General features: G+C 40.5%; 2 protein-coding genes across 2 annotated transcripts in view; both read right to left on the bottom strand.

Moving 5' to 3' along the window:
- Nucleotides 1-14,746, bottom strand: part of LOC120770836 (toll-like receptor 9) — a 39,607-nt gene extending 24,861 nt beyond the window's left edge. The window contains exon 1 of the mRNA XM_040098425.1: nucleotides 13,333-14,746. Within this exon, the coding sequence (XP_039954359.1) occupies nucleotides 13,333-13,367 (35 nt within the window). The 5' untranslated portion in view covers nucleotides 13,368-14,746. The remainder of the gene's footprint in view (nucleotides 1-13,332) is intronic.
- A 3,779-nt stretch (nucleotides 14,747-18,525) lies between these two features.
- LOC120772610 (DNA methyltransferase 1-associated protein 1) lies at nucleotides 18,526-20,399 on the bottom strand. Its single transcript, XM_040101325.1, has 7 exons — nucleotides 20,180-20,399; nucleotides 20,008-20,111; nucleotides 19,666-19,951; nucleotides 19,272-19,602; nucleotides 18,948-19,206; nucleotides 18,730-18,884; nucleotides 18,526-18,667 (listed from the first exon to the last, which is right to left on the bottom strand). The coding sequence occupies exons 1-7, from the start codon at nucleotides 20,275-20,277 to the stop codon at nucleotides 18,578-18,580; spliced, it is 1,323 nt and encodes a 440-aa protein (XP_039957259.1). The 5' UTR covers nucleotides 20,278-20,399; the 3' UTR covers nucleotides 18,526-18,577.
- Nucleotides 20,400-20,483: the final 84 nt, after the last annotated feature.

The following is a 20,483-nucleotide window of genomic DNA, read 5'->3' as shown; positions in this document are numbered from 1 at the left end:
GCAAGTAAGTGTGACAAATTTATGAAATCTACAAGGTACGCACACAAAAGCGCCTTCTGAGCAACTGAAGTGTGTGTGTAGCTCCACTGTTAAGCCCTGGGCGGATGTATAAAAGATTTGAATAATAATAAAAATTACCAAAAATTGATTTCTCTAATTGTTTGACGCTTCCTCTGGCAATTAATGTGCACAAACATACACACACTTGCTTATATGTATATACGCGGATAGCTCCGGAATACTGCATTATCGCGTCGTGCATTGACACCTTGGTCTTAAAATTTTATTGCGCATAAAATGTTTTCTATTCGTATAGAAGTTTCTAACAGCTCGCGCCCAACACCCATCCCTCCAATCGGTGCACCGACCTATTGACTGACGACTATCGACGATTGTCACGGTGCTTGCATACACACTCTTCCTCCCTTGGCCACCTGTTTCATTTGGCTGCCGCGTTAGTTATTGTTGTTGTTGTTTTCGTATTTTCAGCAACAGTTTTTGAAACGTTTGAGTGCGCTTAATTTCCGGTTGCAGCGCCACGCTTTGTTACTACCAACAATGTTCTGTCATTTGTACTTATTTTGTATGTACTTTTGACTCTTTGAAAGTGTATATGCTATACACTGGCATATTTATGTATGTAAATACAAACATCTGTTGTTGTTGTTTTTTTTAAATTGTTGTATTGTTTATTCATTTGACTGCTCTGTTTGTGGTTTATTGTTATAGCCAAGTGAATTGTGTACATGTAGAAGCTCCAACCGCATATGCGACACCAGAGCTCACTAATCAACAAGCGACCCTATAGGAACAATCATTAGTTGAGTACAACTTCGATGTTAACTTACTTAACACTATTTGAGCAACGATCTGGTTTAACGCTTGATTCTACTATCTCCTGGTCAAAGCGTCGACGCCAAGTTCTACGTGGAACTTCTCAAGAGACTCAAGCGTAGGGTCTATCGGGTCCGACAAGACATCGCAGCCGATTGTAAGTTGCACCACGCCAACGCCACGGCTCATACCGCCTATCTTGTAACCACTTATATAACCAAGGCGGGCATCCCAACACTTCCGCAGCCGCCCTACAGCCCAGGTGTGGCCCCCTCGGTTTATTTTTGATTCCTTGCCTGAAAAGGCCGATGAAAGGCAAGCATTTTGAGACGACCGAGGGAATCCAAGCACCATGCATCTCTGCTCTCAAAGCTTTTTCGAGAATGCCTTCCGTGACTCCTTCAATGCTTGGAAATCGCGCTGGCAGCGCTCCATCGACGTAGAAGGAGCCTATTTTGAAAGTTTTTAGAGAATTGTAACGGTTGAGTCAATGCATTTTTTAAATCGACTCAGTCCTACTACTTTCCGATCAAACTCTGTAGATTTATAGAATTATTTATGCAGAATAATTACCACAGTTGTTTCATAGGTCCCAAGCAGTAACTAAAATATCCAAAATGACTATTTCAGTCGAAAGCATCGGAAAATTTACAAGAATAAAAACTTCCTTCTTGGATGACATCAAAATACTTACTACAAATGAGTTTATTAAAAATTAATCTCGGATAGAAAGGTCTCTTCAGCTTAAACATTCTGGTACTATAACAGCCCCTAGAACCTACAACGAAGGTACAAGTATAACCTCTAAAAAAACTTATTTTTTTTGATTCAAATTATTTATTTTCCGATTAAAAAGTATAACAAAAGTTTAGTAACAGCTGCAGCGTCAGCAAATGTTCAGTCACAACAACTATACACAGACAGTTCTGAGTTTCGACACCGTTAATTCCATCTGCGCGATATAAATTGCGACGCCTTAATTACGAATTTCAAAGACAGGCAGCATAAAAGCCCCAGATCTCACAATTAATTATTCCATTCCTCTGAATTGCTGAAAAGTCAACATCAACGCATAGCTTTCAACAACTTTTTTATTCTTCTTAATAAATATTTCGACTTACAGGCAATTCTACGGAGCAAAACGATTGAAAAACGATTTACGAGTGAGTAACAGCCGATGAACGATCCATATTTGGCCAGCACCGCGAGTATTTGCAGTTGCGCTTAACTAACGGTGACACCACCACGAATACGCGGGCATTAAAAGTCGCCACGCAAGCGCCACTATTTGCCAACAACAATAACAACAACTGTTGCGATTGTCGTTTTTCCCTAAAATGGTGAAAATCTCTGAAAATCAATGCGCATTTTTCGAATTCAAGCGAAGTTGTGAAAATGACTTGAGCGCTTTCGTGTGTGAAACGTTTTAATCCGAGAGTTGTGTTTGGCGTTGCTGGTCCAGCGAGCTTAACAAATTATCTGGGGAAAATGTCATGTACCAAACTTTTTATGAAATTCCAAAAAGCTACGTTTACATGATTTTTTCCCACGACTACCGGATCTGGTGGGTTGAACAATTTCACTTTCCGTATCTTTTCAGGGTTTACATGAAGTAAAGAGACTTAAAATTGGTTCATTGCCAGACCATGAAGTAGTTCGAATAGCAATTACCCGCCTGAGGAAGAACAAAGCGGTGGGGGCGGATGTATTGCCGGTCGAAATATTCAAGCACGGCGGCGAACTGATAAGGAGCATGCATCAGCTTTTTTGTAGAATATGGTCGGACGAAAGCATGTCCGACAATTGGAATTTAAGTGCGCTCTGCCCAATCCACAAAAAGGAGGACCCCACAATCTGTGCCAACTACCGTGGGATAAGTCTCCTAAACATCGCGTATAAGGTTCTATCGAGCGTATTGTGTGAAAGATTAAAGCCCACCGTCAACAAACTAATTGGACCTTAACAGTGTGGCTTTAGGTATCTCCGCAAAACTAATACGTCTGTGTAAACTGACGTTGAGCAATACCAAAAGCTTCGGATCGAGAAGGACCTCTCCGAGCCGTTTGATACCAAATGAGGTTTCAGACCTTTCGGGAGACTTCCTCAATCTACTCCTGAATAAAATAATTCGATTTGTAAAATTAAATAAAGAAGGTATCATCTTTTATAAGAGTTTACAGGTGCTGGTGTACGTCGATGAGGTTGATATCATCACTGAATTGGATATTGGTCTCAACAACCGCGTCGTTAGTTCTTCGTTCTCCAGAATGGATAAGGAAGTAAAGAAAATGGGACTGGCAGTGAACGAGGAGAAGACGAAATATCTCCTGTTATTCTGCTTATAGAGTTTGATTTTTGTTCGTCGACATTATTGTTGGTGTTGATACTGGTTCCAAGATAGACGATATTACCTACGACTTTGAAGTTATGACTGTCAGCAGTGACGTGGGAGTCTTGTCGCGAGTGCGACGACAGTCAGTCTCGAAATCCAACGCAGAATAACTCTTACCAACAGGTGCGGACTGAGTAGACAATTGAGAAGTAAAGTCCAAACAAAAACCAAACTCTATAAGTCAATCATTATTCTCGTCCTGCTATATGGTACAGAGGCATGAAGGATGAGAACATCTGATGAGTCGACGTTACGAGTTTTCGAAAGTAAGGTTCTGCGAAAGATTTATGGTCCTTTGCGCGTTGACCACAGCGAACGTCGCATTCGGTGGAACGATGAGCTATAGTGTCTACGTCAGTAAATAAGAAGGAGAATCGCAGCGAAAAACTTTGCGAAATAAAAAAAGCCATGAATCGACCGAAGGGAAAGTTAATTGGAAGTTATGCCTTATCCAAGTGACCTCAACATGACTTGGTTCAATTTCCCTGCAGCTAAAGGCACCACGCATGATGAAATAAAAGTAAAATCGGCTGAACGGCGCCCAACCATTTCTAATTCACTGAGCTGGAAAATGCGCACATGTCTAAAAAATTTTACACTGTCGAGAAAGAAAAGCGAAGATTTTCTTTTTACACGCGTTAATGAAGCCGCTCATAATCGTGCTCATGTCGTAACGTCGGCTCGATAATAAAAGATCATTTTGCTTTTATTATTTTAATTCAATGAAAATTTAGCAATAAACCATAAGTTGCATGAAAATCACTGACGTACTGAAAATTGGGAGCAAGCAAAATCACAACAACATCGCCTAACAGCAATATACAACAACACGCGTCTGACTTGCGAACAGCTGCCGTATCGGCTGTGGCCTCGGGTAATTTTCACTTCAATCTTTATTTGCACACCGCACTGTGTGCGCTACAAAAAAAAGAAGAAGCAGAAGAAGTTAAATCTTACTTTTGAATAAATACATAAAATCAGCGCGAATATTGTGAACATACAAAAAGACCAAACAATACCAGGCCAACAAAGCCAAATCGTCTTTGCCTTCGCCTGCTTTCATTCAGCAATTACAATGCGAGTGCACGCAGCGCTTAAAGCGAAAGAAGTGAGAATTTGCGGTGGCCGCGTGAGGGTACAACAATGGATTGACCGACAAAAATCGCAAATACTCATGTATGCATGTTAAATGTACTCCACATAGCGTCAGAGAGTGGTCCAAAAATGAAAGTAAATACTATATAAATGTACTTGGGAGAACCGTACTGTATACTCCAACTCTAAGCATCCGAGTACTCTTCAGTCTCTACTAGTCACTTCCGTAACTACTTTTCCGTTGAACTAATGAGATATTTGTGGAAGATCCTTTGAAAGTGATCGAAAGCCTTCAAGACAAGATAGTAATAAAATGTAATATCAGTATACATTGGTTCGTAATTATGATCGTTAAAACACGGTTAATTATCGCACTACTAGCGAGGAAACAAAAGCTGGTCCACTATCGCACTACAAAGAAGCATTTTGTGTACTACTCTAACATGGTACAAAAATGTTTAGGATTCGCCAACATCGTGGCGTCCGAACATCAATGTCAAACACACACACACTCAATCGCATTTTCATTCATGCATTGGTTTTGTTATCGCAGTTGCTTTAGAATTATATTTGCCGCTCTACAGTCGGTCTACCTTTCGTCCTCTGTGACTGCTTGTGAAGAAATAATTGAATTTTAAGTGTTTTGTCATTTGAGTGAGGTAAAAGGGATTTTTGTTGTGCAGGAGGAATTAATATGTGGATTGCACTCGTATGCAAAACGCCTTGCACTGATGTGAGCATTGTCGCTGACTCGAGGCTCGGAATATTTAAATGAAATGCAACGAAATGCTGTAGCGGTCGTGTTTTTGTCCAAAGCCTTTGTTTCATTAAGACGGAAGTGGACGTAAGTACATACATACATAGAGAATATTATTTTCTACAAGAAGGTTTGAAAATATAAGCAGGAAATACATATATTATGAATGAATTAGGAGTAAGTAATTGTAAATGAGTTTCCAATATTGAATGGATCTTCTTAGATATTCCATTATTCCATTCATTCATTCATACATATACAAGTATTCCATAGGGTATTTAAAGAGATTTTAACATTTTCGCGGAAAAGTAACATAATACTTTTCTACTATTTTGGCGATAAGTCTCGTCCTAAACTATAACATTGGAAAACTTTCAAGTCATTCTTTTTATCTGAGTTTGGCAAATTCGATTTTTTGAAGTTTATCCATCAAATTATTTTGTTTTGTTGGTACACTCTTCATATGTGAACGTATGTGAAGTTTCATTTCAATCTGTCAATTCAAGCCATTTAGTGTCGCCGTGTCAAGGTATTTTTTTACAATGGAAAAAATTGAATATCGCGCAGTGATAAAATACTTATTTTGGAAGGTGTAGCATCAAAAAAAATTCACGAACGAATGTTAAAAGTACATAATGATTGTTCACCTACAATTAGAACAGTAGAAGGATGGATTACTGAATTTAAACGCGGTCGTACCAGCCTTGAAGACGATCCACGCGAGGAACGTCCAAAAAGCGCATCAAACCAAGAAATCATAGCCAGAATACAAAATATGGTTTTTGAAGATCGTCGATTGGCTGAGAGAGATTTAGCAGAAGCTCTACACATCTCATTAAGCAGTGTGAGCCATATTTTAAGTGAAATTTTGGGTTTTAGAAAGCTTTGTGCAGATGGGTGCCGCATTGGCTAACAATGGAACAAAAACAGATTCGACTTTCTCAGCAACATTCGGAGCGTTTTAAAAATGATAAAATGGATTTTGTGCGTCGATTCATCACTATGGAAGAGACTTCGGTCTATCACCATGATCGTGAATCAAAACAAGAGGCTAAAGAGTGGTGTGAACATGGTTGTTCGGCTTCGAAATGAGTTCGTGCCCGGAAATCGTCCAAGAATGTTATGGCAACAGTTTTTTGAGATGCGAGAGGAATTTTGTTTGTGAATTACTTGCAAACTGGAAAAACAATTAATTCTGGATATTATTGCAACCTTTTGGACCAGTTAAAGGAAAAAATTTGTGAAAAAGGAAGTCTTTTTCATCAGATCAATGCACCGTGTCACAAGAAAATGGTTAAAATCCATTAATTAAAGTTCGAATTGCTGGAGCATCCACCGTATTCATCAGATTTGGCCTCCAGCGACTTCCATTTGTTTCCAGAACTCAAAAAATTTGGAGATATGAGCGTTTTTGTAAGATTTTTTTTTAACTTTAGGTAAACGGTTGTAAAGGCTTTTTTCAGAGTGTGTGGGAAAAATTCTCTTCTCTTTCAGGTAATAATGGAAGAAGTCACACCTATGTAATATTTCATATGGCAAATATTTCCATTTCGTTAGTTTTTAGTACAATAAAATTAATTTTCAATAGATATTTTCATTCTCTAATGAATTTTAGACATCGAACTTCGAAGTTAATTCAAAGCAAACACAATTAAGTATGCAGATTAATGACGAAATAAAATAAATACACAATTTGCCTTCGCCTACACATTTCCGATACGCATACCAGCCTCTGTACACAAGCATACACACATACATACATATACGTGTGTGTGTGGAAGTGTCGCTTGACAGTTGTAAAATATATTTTTGGTGGAGGCGTACGCCATCAACCGAGCAACCAGTTTCAGGCATTTAATTTGATTTTCTCTTAAACTAATGCGAGCGTGTTTGTTTTTGTATTTTTTAGCTGATTTCATTGCAAGTGAAAATGCTGTAAAATGCAACATTTTTGATTTAATGCTGGCAACACCAGTGAAAACAGATCAGCGCGAACATTTAACAGCAATCGCAGAGGCAATTGAAGTGATTGGTGATCCAGCGCTTTCGTGCGCCACATCGCCATTAAAAGTCTGAAAAGTGCAAGCATTAAGCATGATTTGCATAAGGCGCTCTGCCGCTCAGTAATCAGTTGATTTTAATTTTCGAAATTTTAAACTCAAGTTCAAAACCCACACAGCACGTGTACAGGAGAGGCTTGGCGCGGCGGCGGGTGCGGCAGCGGCGGTGGTGGCGGTCCATTGGAGTTGGCGTTTTGGTTGGCGCAGTGCGTTGGTGTGATGGCGTTGTTAATTGGAGGATTTCGAAAGCGTTGCTGATGTACTGCCATTGTTGGCCGTGTTGATGATGTTGACGCCGTTGTTGTTGTGTATGTACAAATACGTGTTGGTGTCTGCTTTTAGCAGCGACTGTTGTTGTTTGCGCCGTTGTTTGTTGTGCGCTTGTTGATGGCGCGTTGTAGGCGTTCGTCAGCCGCCAGATTGGATATGACATGTCGGCATTACGTGTTGTCACATACGCAGATACAGGGTGTATATCAGTTGCTTGAAACTTCGTTGCACACAAGACAGCGCAACTATTATGTCTGTTTATGCACGCACACACACTTTTCCGCTGCCGTGCGCGTGCGCGTGCCACAATTCAAAAGTCATTTTATTAAATTAGTCGCTTACCAAAGTTTGAGTGCCAGCTATTAAGTGTCACCCACGGCGGCGCGCTGTGACTGGCAATTCCTGCCTTTTAGGAAACCAAAGAGGCGCGCGCGCACACACAATGAGCACAGTGCGGTGAGGCGCATGCGCGCACTTGCCACACACGTGCCAGCCGGTACGAGTAGCGCTAGCGTAAGTGAGTGGTTTACAGTCACCTCATGGGGCTTAAATGCAAATGAGCCGATTTATCAAGACAGTCAGAAGGGACAGGCGGTAGGTACCCCACAGTGTCTTGTACATCGCTGCCACACTGAGCGCTTCTGCTTTCTTATAATCAGCGTGGGGTTTTTGGGAAGTACTCATGACAACTAAAATTATTCTTATACTAAACTGCAGAGGAGTTAGAAAGAGTTGGTTTTGGTGGGATTGGAAAGGAATCGTCCACTATGAGCTGTTCCAGCCTAGTCGAACGAATGATTCTACATTTTACTGTCAACAACTAATGAGATTGAAGCAAGCAGTCGAAAAAAAAACGACCAGAACTGATCAACAGAAAGGGCTTCGTCTGTCTGACTCGGCAAACACTGGGAGAGCTTGGCTTGAAGTTTTGATGTATCCACTATATAGCCCTGACCTTGCACCATCGGACTACCATTTGTTTCGGTCAATGCAGAACTCCCTTAATGGAATAAAGTTGGCTGCAAGAGAAGACTGTGGAAATTACTTATCGTAGTTTTTCGTCGAGAAACCAGAAAAGTTTTACACTGATGGAATAACGTCTCTGGCGGAAAAATGTCAAAAAATATAAAAAACTTAAGTTGAAATTTGATTAGAAATACGAAAAGACTTTTTCGACTACCCAATAAAACGACTCTGAGACGAAAGCTTTACATTGACTGCACAGTTGATAAGGCTTAAGAACACCTTTTGCATTCCCATGAGTAATGTTTGGATGAACTTTTTTCTCAAAGCTAAAAGCGAAGAAAAACTTGTTCCATAACTTAAGATCTGGCTTCGGTCAAGGTTTGAGTCACTTGTTGCACTGCGGGGCTGGCACTTGTCCAGGGCCACCATAAACAAATTTTATTTAAAAAAGTATTGAATTTATATGTGATTAATTGTGAAGTGGTCTTATTACTCGCTTCCGCTTTGAGATTTGCTTTCGAGAAAAAGAAACGAACTTTGCATTTTGCTAATTGGCGTTTGTCTAGTCGCCCCTCCATTGAAATGGTGCAGAGTACATGCATTTTCGTGTTTTCCGTTTTTGCCACCTTCATTTTCGCCATTGCGAAAGCAGCCAAGAACGCGCTAATTGTGAGTAAAAACTGTCTGAACTTGTTGTTTGTTGTCAGCGCCCAACAACACACACTCCCAGGCGTAGGTTGAATAAACTCGCCACTCTGACTCAGATTGCTATTTTTGCGCCAAGCTTCCCAATCGCGTATATATTATATATGTGTGTCATAGCGTGTGTCCGTCCGTCGCTGTTGAATCTGCTAACTGAGAAGCGTGGACCATTTCGCCTGGGTTCCATGGCGCTATTCAATTTGAAATGTAAATCCACTGCAGCACAAAAGACTTAGTCAGCGGTTCAGGCATTAACACACCAACCAAGAACCGATAACTATTAGTATATACATACACACATACATACATATATGTATGTGTTAAGTGTATGAGCGCACATTTATATTGAGGAATGACGTTCAAGTTCGCTGTTCTGTCTTTTGTTGAGCGTCTGCAATTAGCATTCGACCGGCATAAGAATAACAACAACAACAACAACAACAGAGGCCTAACGCAAACTTATATGGAGCACTGCCATCGGCGTGTAGAATTGGAGAACAACAAGAATTGGGGCTCACGCCGTGTGTTGGAAAAATGTGAAAGGTCATTATGAGGTGTGATTCTGTAGCTTGTAAGCACTCTTCCACTGTTATGGTTACTTTCTTCATGTTCTTCATTCTATTTTACGGTGTTTGTTTTCACTCGAACGCCACGAATTACACCGAACGCTAACGAATGAAGCGCATTATGGACCACACAGCCGCACAGCCTCGGTCACAGCCGGAGCCAGAGCCGCAGGCGCAGCAAATGACAAATATTTAGCTTAATCTAGCCGAAAAAAACCTGCGTAGCGTTTGACAAGCTTCGAGTGCTTATGTGCCAACACTGGTATCAACTCTGTGAACGAGCGAAGGCAAACCTGCTGCACGGCCACCAACTGCCGTCGTCAGCGGCTGCGACACAGCAATAAACGAATTTGAGAAATAATTTAAAAAAATTAGTGTTGGCCTCATGTGGGCGTTCAGGTGGGTAGATATGGTGAGCTGGTGAGCTCGTAAAGCGCTGGCTGTTGTTGCCACTTTTTTCTTCATTTCTTGAGCAAATACAAAGCGCTCGACGCGCACAAAAGACTTAAGGCACAAACGCCGTCGCGCCGCGTGTGAGTGAGCGGCTAAAGTGGTGTGGGGCGATAAGTCGGCGGCATGTTGTCATTCGACAAAAACGAAAATAATGGCTTTCAGTAGCCCATAAAAAGTTGAGAATCCGAAAAACAAGCGAATATGAAGGCCAAAGAATAATATGATAATATTGTTCGCTCTGTGTGTATGTATGTGTGTGCACACATGTAAATGTTTGAACCAACAATTAGATGGAATCTGTTATTACTCTCAATGAAGCTCCCAAGCCTGCACAAAATTGAAGCTGCCAAATAATAATTTAAAATATTGAAGAATCACTTTGTGTTTGTGCTTTGCGGGAAATCCCTTAAGAAGCTGCTAAATTAATTAATTCCTCAGTCATAATTAAGTCAAAGCATTGCTGGTCTTTAGAAAACAACACACATATTGATTAAAATAATAATAATATCAATTAAAATTTGTTAATTGTGTGAACTTTTATTTTCTTTAAATGCCAAAAATATAGAAGGGCATCATATACTGGTGCACTCTGTATCTATTTTTAAGAAAAATATTGCTATATGATCCATAATTTGTCCGCACGGTGTCCCGATATTTCCTAAAGCCGCGCCTATCATTTAACTAACATTCAAAGAACTTTTTTATTCAGTAATTCTGAAAATCCGAAAACCAGTCTAGATTTTTGAAAAAATTTACAATTTTTTTTATATTTCGAAAAAATTTTTTTTATATTAAAAAATATCGTCGCAAAAGAATTTTCAAAAATTCAAATTATTTCCGAAGTTATTGCCGGCTTACTGTTGTGGCAACCGGACCGGTTGGAGCGTTTTTCTCGGAACTACTTTTTTCAATGCAGTTGCCACAATATCTCTAATTACAATTAGAAGGTGATTTACTTGAAATTTGGCATGGATATTCTTTAAATATCTCGCTATCATATAAATCATGGCGATTCTTCAGATGGTCACATTTTGCGAAATCATGGCGACGAGAAAACAGCTTTTTCCCCCCCTCACTTGAAGGACGCAGAACCCAATAAAAAAATGCAAGTTTTTGGCTATTATCTTCAATATTCCAGAGCACTGGTCGGCAAACTAAAACATTCAATCGATTCAGATTTTATCAATTTATAATTAGGAAATTCAATAAAAAATTTAATTGAAAAGTTCGCAATCTCGGTCGTGTAGAAAATGCTTGGATAAATAGCTCAAAAAGTTGAAGGCGTCAGTATTTAGATACCGGTTGTTCAATAAGTTTTGTCGTTTGATAAAAAAAAGCACAATTTTATGACTCAAAATACATTTTACTATTCAGTATAATCTCTCTAAAAATTAATACATTTGCTCCAACGATCCTCCAATCTGTGAATCCCATCCCTGAAGTGAGAATCCGGAAGGTCTGCAAAATACGCTTCAACAACCGTTATGACCTCTTCATTTGATGAAAAACGCTTGCCACGCATAAATTTTTTGAGTCCTGGAAACAAATGGAATCTGAATGCGGTGGATGCTCCAAAATCCTCTTGTGACATTGTGCATTGTCCTGATGAAAATGGATTTTTTCTTCTGCAAACCGGGTCGTTTTTCACGAATTTTTTCAATTTTTTTTTGTCAAATGGTCCAAAAAGTTGCAATAATGTTCAGAATTAAGGGGGGAGCCTGATTTAGAAGCTTCAAAAAATCGTTTTTTTTTTTGCTTAAATCTCTTTAAGCAATATCTAAGACTATGTCCCCAAAGTTATAGATGGAAATTCGAAATATTTTCGAAGCTAGAAGGAAAATAGTGACCTGAACGTCTAGCAGATATATGAGCGATTGGGCAGAAAGCGAAAACTTTAACGCGCGATTTCTCGGTTTTTCATTTTTAGGCTTTTACTGAATTGGCGGGCAAGATAGAAAATAACTAAACGTCGGATCAAATTGGGGCAAAATTTAATATCTTTGGCATTAAATTGTTTTCAATTTAAAATAAAAAATTAAAAAAATTCATGTTTGAACATATTTTTAAACAACATAAAGTGGAAATTTTTTGACAAAAACCCATTTTTTTTCAAGTTTTCTTGTTTTGATTCAGGAACGTGGTGATAGACCCAAGTCTCATCCATAACGATGAATCGACGCACAAAATCCACTTTATCGTTTTTAAAATGCCCCAAATGTTCCTGAGAAAGCCGCATTCGAATGTGTTTTTGTTCCATTGTTAGCCAATGCGGCACCCATTCTGCACACAGCTTTCTAAAACACAAAATTTCGCTTAAAATATGGCTCACACTGCTTAATGAGATGTGTAGAGCCTCTACTAAATCTCTCTCAGCCAATCGACGATCTTCAAAAACCATATTTTGACTATGATTTCTAGCTTTTGGGACGTTCTTCGCGTAAATCGTCTTCAAGGCTGGTACGACCACGTTTAAATTCAGAAACTCATCCTTCTACTCTTCTAACTGTAGGTGAACAATCATTATGCACCTTTTTTGGTGCTACACAAAAGTGGCCCCCATACTCAATAAATTGCAAGTATAATTTTAACCAGTAAAGACGCTTAGATCTTTAGTAACTGTTTTCTCATCATTCAGTTTTGGACCACTCATATAGCATTTAGCAGCATGCAGAATATTTACCTTCATAGGCCTGAGCCAACAAAGACAATACAACTTCAATGAATATATCAGCGATGCTCGCTTCTTACCCTTCGGAGGGGTCGAATAAAGAACAGTTTACTAAGAGAGTGAACTTCTGAATTAGGCTAATAGGGACCCCTAAATTGTCTTCTAGGTAACCAACCTCCTACTTTTACCGAATAAACTGTATTCACAAACATTCAGCGTATTAATATCCCCGACGAACTTTTTCATGAAATAACGTAACATTTTTCACCGATATCCATTAGGCCATGAATCATAACTAATACAACCAAGAGCCTGCATAACTGCCAAAACTAAGCGCTGCTTAAAGAGCAATAATTTAGTGCAAATATTATATTATGCTAATCTCCGGAATAAACACAAATACACAGCGTTATTAAAATATCAGTCTGCGGTCTCTATTAATCATCGCTTTGAACGACGGCATTCGAGTCCACCACTCATAGTGACCTTTCATACCCCAAAAATTAGCATACATGCAAGCACGTAGGCCACCAGCTATGGACGCTTAAGAAAACGTCGACTTCACTTACCTCAAAGGAGCCGTTGCTCGGATGTCAGCCGCCATGCCTGCAGCTACCTTAGGCCGCCAGGGGTACGCTGGAAGCAATTGGACTTGACTTGGCACTTCACTTTCTCAGCCGAACGACGCACAGCCTTGTCCACAGCGCGGCTTATCTACGCGCACCGCAAACACTTTTGTGTGTGAAAGGCAAACAGCGAATTCGGAAAACTCTATTGAGTGCTTAGGTGACACAGAGCAAACAACAGCAACAACAACAAAGCAGCTAGAAGACCGCGAAGCAAATGCTAGTCACAGAACTACAAGGTGTGTGTGTAAGGTGGATGGGTGTGCGTGTGTGTAACGGACGTGTTGTTTATTCACTCGGAGCGATTTGTAAGCGTGATAAGCATCTTATCTGCGACTCAAATGCGCACGTTTATCTCCGTTACGCCGAACACTTCCCTATTTGCGCAACGCTTCTATGTGCGTGTGTGTGTGTTTGTGTGTTGGTACGGCTGAATGCACTTGCGTCGTTGTGTCGTTTTGGGCGATTGTTCGTTTCACACGGCGGCGCGGTGCGGAAGCGGGTAGGAGGGCTTCCAATTGCTCTTACTTTCGGCAGGTAAATGCGCTTTGCTTTGTCAATGAATGAACGATTATGTCACGCTGTTTACCGAACTATTTTATTGCCTTTCGAAGAGGTCTGATTGTGTGCGTGTGTGTGTTTTATCTTTGTGCTCCTTTTGCCTTTGCGCTCTACGTCTGTTTGATCACTCAGCTAGAAGGCGCTGCTGCTGATTCATTCATGGAAATTTCAATTGTGTATGCACATGCACACACATTCGTCTGTCTGTGTGTGTTATTAGAACAATGGGCCGGAAACGGATGCCCGTCTACAATGCAACTGAATAAATAATTGAATCTTTTTTTTTTATTATGTTTTTATTTCTTTTGCCGTGTATCCTGTCGCGCCGTGTCAACAGGCAATGTCTGCCTCTTTGCTTTCAACTTTTTTGTTTCTTGTCTTCAAGGCATTTAAGAAGACGCAGAAGGTTTGTGTTGTCACGCACGAAGCAATAATTAATCACTGGGTTATTTTTTTACTATTTTACTATTTCGAAGCAACTTTTTCGGTTTTGTTTGCAATTGCACTTTGAGTTTGACAATTATTTAGCAGCTTCGTAGCCGACAATTCCACTTTTCGCGATACTGGCTTTCGGAAAAATTACCTTCAAAATGCTTTAGCCAGCAAACGAAAGACTTAAGCCACGAACCCGCTGACTTTGACACTAAAAACACCGTTGGTTTTATAAATTTCATAAAAATTGCAACGCAAACTGCATTTGTCACACAAAATGTTGCAGACACAAATCCCAAAAATGCACACAAAATTTTCACCACGACCAACAACAGTTTGAGGCCTTCCGATTTCATTGACTCGACAGCGCGAAAACCAAAACTCAACTGAGCACACCAACAGCCAACATGTGGGCTTGGACCGCGCGCCGACGTCGGTTGTGTTGATTCGCCTACATGCACACCGCGGCCGACAGCCGACTGCTGCCCGCTGCCTGGTGGCTGGTGGCTGCTGTCTGGTGGTTGATTGTTGGCGTTTGGCTGGCTGACTGGCTGTCGACAGCTGTTGTATATTACAACAACCACTGCGTGCTTGGCTGACGGCACGATCATTAAGCAGGAGTGCCGTTGTTGTTGTTGCTTTCGTTGGCAAACGTAAACCTACGCGCGCGCCTCAATGAATTCATTCACAAAAACAGACGCACTCAACCGCTAAGCCGCACCGCACACACACGGCGTCGCACATAACTACTCACAACATGTTCGAGCGTACGCATCTGTGTATTGGTGCGCGCGCTGGCTCTCACCTGGCGCGCACGACGCCTGTGTAGGCTGAGTTGGCTGAAAGCACCGGGTTAACACACAAATTTATGAGCGAACAAGCTGCTAGTAATGAGCTAATGCCACCACATATATGTATGTATGAATATGTGTGTGCGTGTGTGCGTTTATAGCTAAATTCGTGCTAATCTTAGCATTATTGGCGAATTAAGTATCGGCGGCGTATTGTGTTACAAAGTAGGCAAGAGCCTTTTCATTTCGCCATTCTTATTAGAAGCGCTAATGTGTCGCCCATTCAAGTGGGTGAAGTGAGAGCTCGCCTTTATTTGCATTCATTTGCACTTTGTGGCAGTTCGCAGATCATTCACTGGCTAAATGTGCTAATTTATCGCTGAATGAGCGAAGAATATTGTTCTTCAATCAAATATATATTATATAGATATATGGACGTATGTATATTTGTATATACTTAGTGAGGGGCTTAAATCCTTCGCTGTGTTCGCGCAAAAGCTTTGCTTGAGTTAATTGAGCGACTGTGAATTGGTGACTGCCGCGCACCGCCACAAGCACTTTTAAGCAAATTGAAATTGAAATGTGTGTGCGCATGCGCCACCCTTTGTTCGCAAATTTTTGCGGTTGCTGCGGTTTCCTTGGGCCCCAACCATGCCAAGGCGGTGTGGCCGCACAAAACACAAAGTCAGTTGTGTATGATCTTAAATTTTAGCAGAGCTCTAGTACAGTGGTAGGCACTTGAATTGCATTTTTCTATAATTAAGTGTTTTAGAGAGATGCCTTGGGGAGTTAGAGCTTCCTACAGTCTGAAATTAGTTACTGAAGTATGTGATCTGGATGAGCCTTGGCAACAACTCCTAGGCATGCGCCATGCCAAGTTGCTAATGGGTAGTTACAGCCTCAAAAGGTTTCAATATTATATGTAATCAACCCTCGAGGGAAAAAACTCAGGCTACTTGTCGCCTTCTACACTGCCCATTCTAAGCTAAAGAAGCACTTACTATATATAACATGGGCCTAGATTTCTGTGCGAATTACTGGTTTTGCGACTTGGAGTCTGATACTCCAGAAACCTGCACAGCAGTCTGTAGGCGCAGGATTAAGGCCCTTGGATCCCTGTTTCCAAATAGGGATCACATCGCCTCAATAACACCTAGCAGTATATTGGAATTTGCTGGGGCTAAGTGAATCGTTGTGATTTAGGAGAGGTCACAATAGACCTAAGGTCGCGGGAAAATCTTCATTTTCTTATCTAATATAATCTAATCTAAATGTGATCTCTATTTTCACTGATAAATTTCCGATTGAAGTGAGCGAATAGACATCCGCTGCGTTAAGCTCTTTTGACATCGATTAACTCTGGACCTCTGAACTTTACGTTAGCTTAGCAGACGCTGATGAAAAACTTAGCGATCATTTTAGTCCAACGCATCTACTGACTACTAACCCACAAGACGTGCATGCGACAAGACTGAAGATTTTGTCGGACGTTAGTTGTCAAAACTATTTGGAGAAAGCCGACTTGGAAATCGGATTGAAATATCTCGGCAGTCAAAACTTCGGCCTTCCTCTTCTTCTTTCCGGCGTTCTCAGCCGACCACATGGGACGACCTTCTTATTTAACCCAACATTATCTGTCACATAAGATCAAAAGGTTCAGAGATTTCAACTGCCCAATAGCTTTTTGAACATCGAAGCGAAACAGATTATTGTGTTTTTATTTTTGGCAGGGAAATAAACATGCTGAACTGCAACTTGGCGGAGCCGGTTCGGGGCAGCTAAAACAAATTTAACACCGAAAACTTATCAGAGAAATAGCATATACGGTTATTGAGCTGAAAATATACACGCTGATGATGTCATCATAGAGGAGTATTAACATTCTATACAAATTGGTAGAGTTCATGGGTTTTTGAAGTGTGTTACAAGGGAAATATTCTGCCTATATAACATACGATCGGGTACTAAAATGACCGATCTGTTAGCATTCGAGTTCGGTCCACGTCAATGAAAGGATCTAAAAATGTATTTAAAGTTATTTATACTCATGTTGCAAAAATAGGTTAAAATGGGTGATAAAAAAGTGAACCTATAATATGCACCGCAACTAAGTGCTTCTCTACTTTTCACGGCAGTATACTTTTATTGCTTGCTGTCGTAAACGCCTGCTTGCATCTATACTTGTATATAGTTGAAAGAAGCCGACTTCGGTGGCGCGTCTCAATGAAGTTATGTTGAGTGTATGTCCACATGCACATGTACAAACAGCCCATGTTTACACAAGTGCATGCGCGTCAAAGCCAGAAGCCGTCTCCCCGTCGCAACGCTGCCGCAGGTCCGACTTCGTGCGCTAACGCTTTGGGACAATACGAACTTGTGATCAACGAAACAAAACAAATGTGAACTTTCGTAATAGACCACAACAACAACGCTAAAACAATACATATGGCAGTCGCGAATTCTAAAACAAGCTTCATCACAGCTACAGTTACATATAGTCATAAGTTCAGACTGAGACACATATGTTCACATTTATGTGTCGGCATAGTGAGCATACTGTGTTAAGTGAGAGGACAGCCAAGGTGACGGCGACAGATAGAAATATCCAATACATACCTACAAGAACGAGGACTGGTGGTCGAGCCACTGCCGTAATCAGCAGCTTAAATAGCGAAAAATGTAGGATGAACAAGTGGCACACACATACACGCACACACTTACGATTTGGTACATTCAAACGGTATGTTACCAACAACAAGAGACAATATTGTCGTCATGCTGGTGGAAATTTGAAGGCACACATAATTGAGGCCTTGAAATAGCATCTTGATGTTTAGTATTTTTATTCTACATACTTTTCGCACTCTCGCATCAAGTGGCACAATCACTCCATATATGACGCCTTTGACCGACAAAGTGTTCCTTATATGTACGTACGGCGAACGGGTTGGCGAGGCATACAGCTGTCAAATCCCATTTCTCCCTGGCTATTTAACAACAACAAGCCAATAAAGAAGCTCTACTGCCTACAACGTTAGCGCTGTTTAATAGAACAAATAAAGAAGTGGCTTCACACACACGCTTGCCGCGCAGTTGCATACCCACGACAGCGAATGTGTGCAACCGACGCAAATGGGCAGAAGTTCCAAGCTTGTTTATTTGACTTTCCCATTCTCAACTCAATACTCATCTTTGCCGCTTCTCACCTTTGTAGGCGTCCGATAAATACAATTTGCCAACGCTTATGAGCGTTAACGAGTTGACAAATACTGGCGTTAAAGCGTTCGTCCGACGCAAGAAAATATTTCTGATAGAACAAATTTTTTTTCGATTTAATTCAAACTAGCCGTTGTTCATTTATCTTATGAATGAGAATTACATAAAAATTGTTGTTTATTAGAAGACTATGCATTTGTGCTGGCCGAAGTACCAGGCTCAATTATTTCTTCTTTAATGGGTTCGGCTGGTATTAGAGACGGTGGAATGTTCAGAGTCTGCAAAAAGTTTTTTTTTTAAATCTTTCCTTTATGCAAAAATATCTGTATTGAGAGCTCACTTTTCCCGGGCATGCTGCTTCATACTGATGCTTTAAGCTTTCCATTTCATAGACACATGTGGACAAGGCTGTCCTTAATTCGCACAGCAGAACCATGTCGGAGCGCAATTCATTGAATGCGTTACATATTTCCTCGGTTGGCGGCGGCGAGGGATCTACAAACAAAAATTTGTATTAGTTCAACGAAACAAAATAAATGTTTCAGAAAAATCACTCACCGACTTTAAACTCTTGTATGGCTTGTTCCAATGCTTTTACCTTACGCTGACCGATGTTTGCAGGCAGCTTCATTTTCTGTGATCGCAATGAAACACCAGATCCACGTAGGTCTGAGAACTTTATGCCACTGCCACCTATTTCTATAGCATTTACGACCGAATCAACCTTCGAGGGACGCGGTTGATGATGTAGTTTTTTCTTAACAAGTTTCTTTTCATATTTGCGTGCACTCTGCACATTGGTTGCGGCATCACTTTGCTGGTGTGGTTATGGATTTTTCAAAATGAATTACTAGGAAAATCTTTATAAACAAATATTCGTACCTGATCCGCCTGTGAGATGAGTTTTTGTAGATCTTGAGTTTTGCGTTCGCGCTCCTTCTTGCGTGCTTCGATCTTCTTAAGCTCATTCAAGAGCATTTGCTCTTCTTCTACTTGTTGGGTAGTTCGTTCAAATAATTTTTTCAGTTGATCCTTGCGCTTCCTTTCGTGTTCTGCATCAAAAGCATATGATTTTTTGTCACTATTCTGTCCCTTGGCTTTGGCGAGCAGACCTACTACTTCATAGTAGCGCTCTTTCAGATCTTCCACAGATTTAACGCCATGCTGTGCACGATCCCAACGATCAGCCATTACGATAAACCGCAGATCGAAACTAAATTTCGTTTTAAAAAAATATATATTTCTAATCTTAAATATAGTTTATTACAACATTTACCGTTTAGCCAAATCGAACAGATGATCGGTTTGTGCTTTGTTCCATTTTTGTACGTTCGTGCGCAAGTGCGTGTTATACTCTGTCATGGTGTAGGTGGGTATTTGAAGCTGCTTATTGAATTTGGCAAAGGGATAATCCTTCTGATCGTCTGTAGTACGACGCCAATGATGGAATACAGCGCCGTCTGTGCGTGCTGGATTATTGAAAGGAGCCCATTCCCACTTGCGCACTTTTTTCATTCCCAAACGAGCTTTCGCTTGCTTGTAACCCGCTCCAATACCAAGTGCTGCAAAATTATTTTATGCTGAATGTGTTTTGGGTAAAAATATATAAATAATATACCAGTGTCTGTTGGTAAAAGCGGTGGAGCATCTTTGTTGTCATTGTAGAGCAAAGCGAATACTTCGCGGTGCATACCCTCTGGGCGTTTGGAAACTCCTTTAGCTCTGCGGTTGTTTGGGTTGAAAATATAGCATTAGTACAATTATATTGTTTACAGTGAATAAAAACTTACTTTTCAAAGTTCCGCCGTTTCTGCACCAGAAATGATTCACGAGTCACTTCAGGCGTATTCGCCCGCTCGATGTCTAAAATATCACGTACATCTGCCATTCCTCAATTGTTCTGACAACTGCTCCCGACAGAATAAACAATTTTCCACAAATAAATTGTGAATTTCACACTATCCACTAAATATTCTAAATTTGTTGATATGAAATGTCCACTAAATAAAAATGTTTATTTTTTAGAATGACATATGCATTCAACTGTCAAATTAAAGCGATGCCAGACGTTACGTTTTGGTGCGCAGTCAAAAT

This window comes from Bactrocera tryoni, chromosome 3, assembly GCF_016617805.1.
Source record: "Bactrocera tryoni isolate S06 chromosome 3, CSIRO_BtryS06_freeze2, whole genome shotgun sequence".
In the NCBI taxonomy this organism is placed as follows: Eukaryota; Metazoa; Arthropoda; class Insecta; order Diptera; family Tephritidae; genus Bactrocera; species Bactrocera tryoni.
This window is presented reverse-complemented; position numbering and strand designations above follow the sequence as displayed.

Bases quoted from the DNA above. Each gene is read 5' to 3' on its own strand.
- LOC120772610 (XM_040101325.1), bottom strand. From the start codon at position 20,277: ATGGCAGATGTACGTGATATTTTAGACATCGAGCGGGCGAATACGCCT. The intron at 18,885-18,947 runs GTGAGTGATTTT...TTTTGTTTGTAG, and splicing joins CATACAAGAGTTTAAAGTCG to ATCCCTCGCCGCCGCCAACC. The intron at 18,668-18,729 runs GTGAGCTCTCAA...AACTTTTTGCAG, and splicing joins AAGCAGCATGCCCGGGAAAA to ACTCTGAACATTCCACCGTC.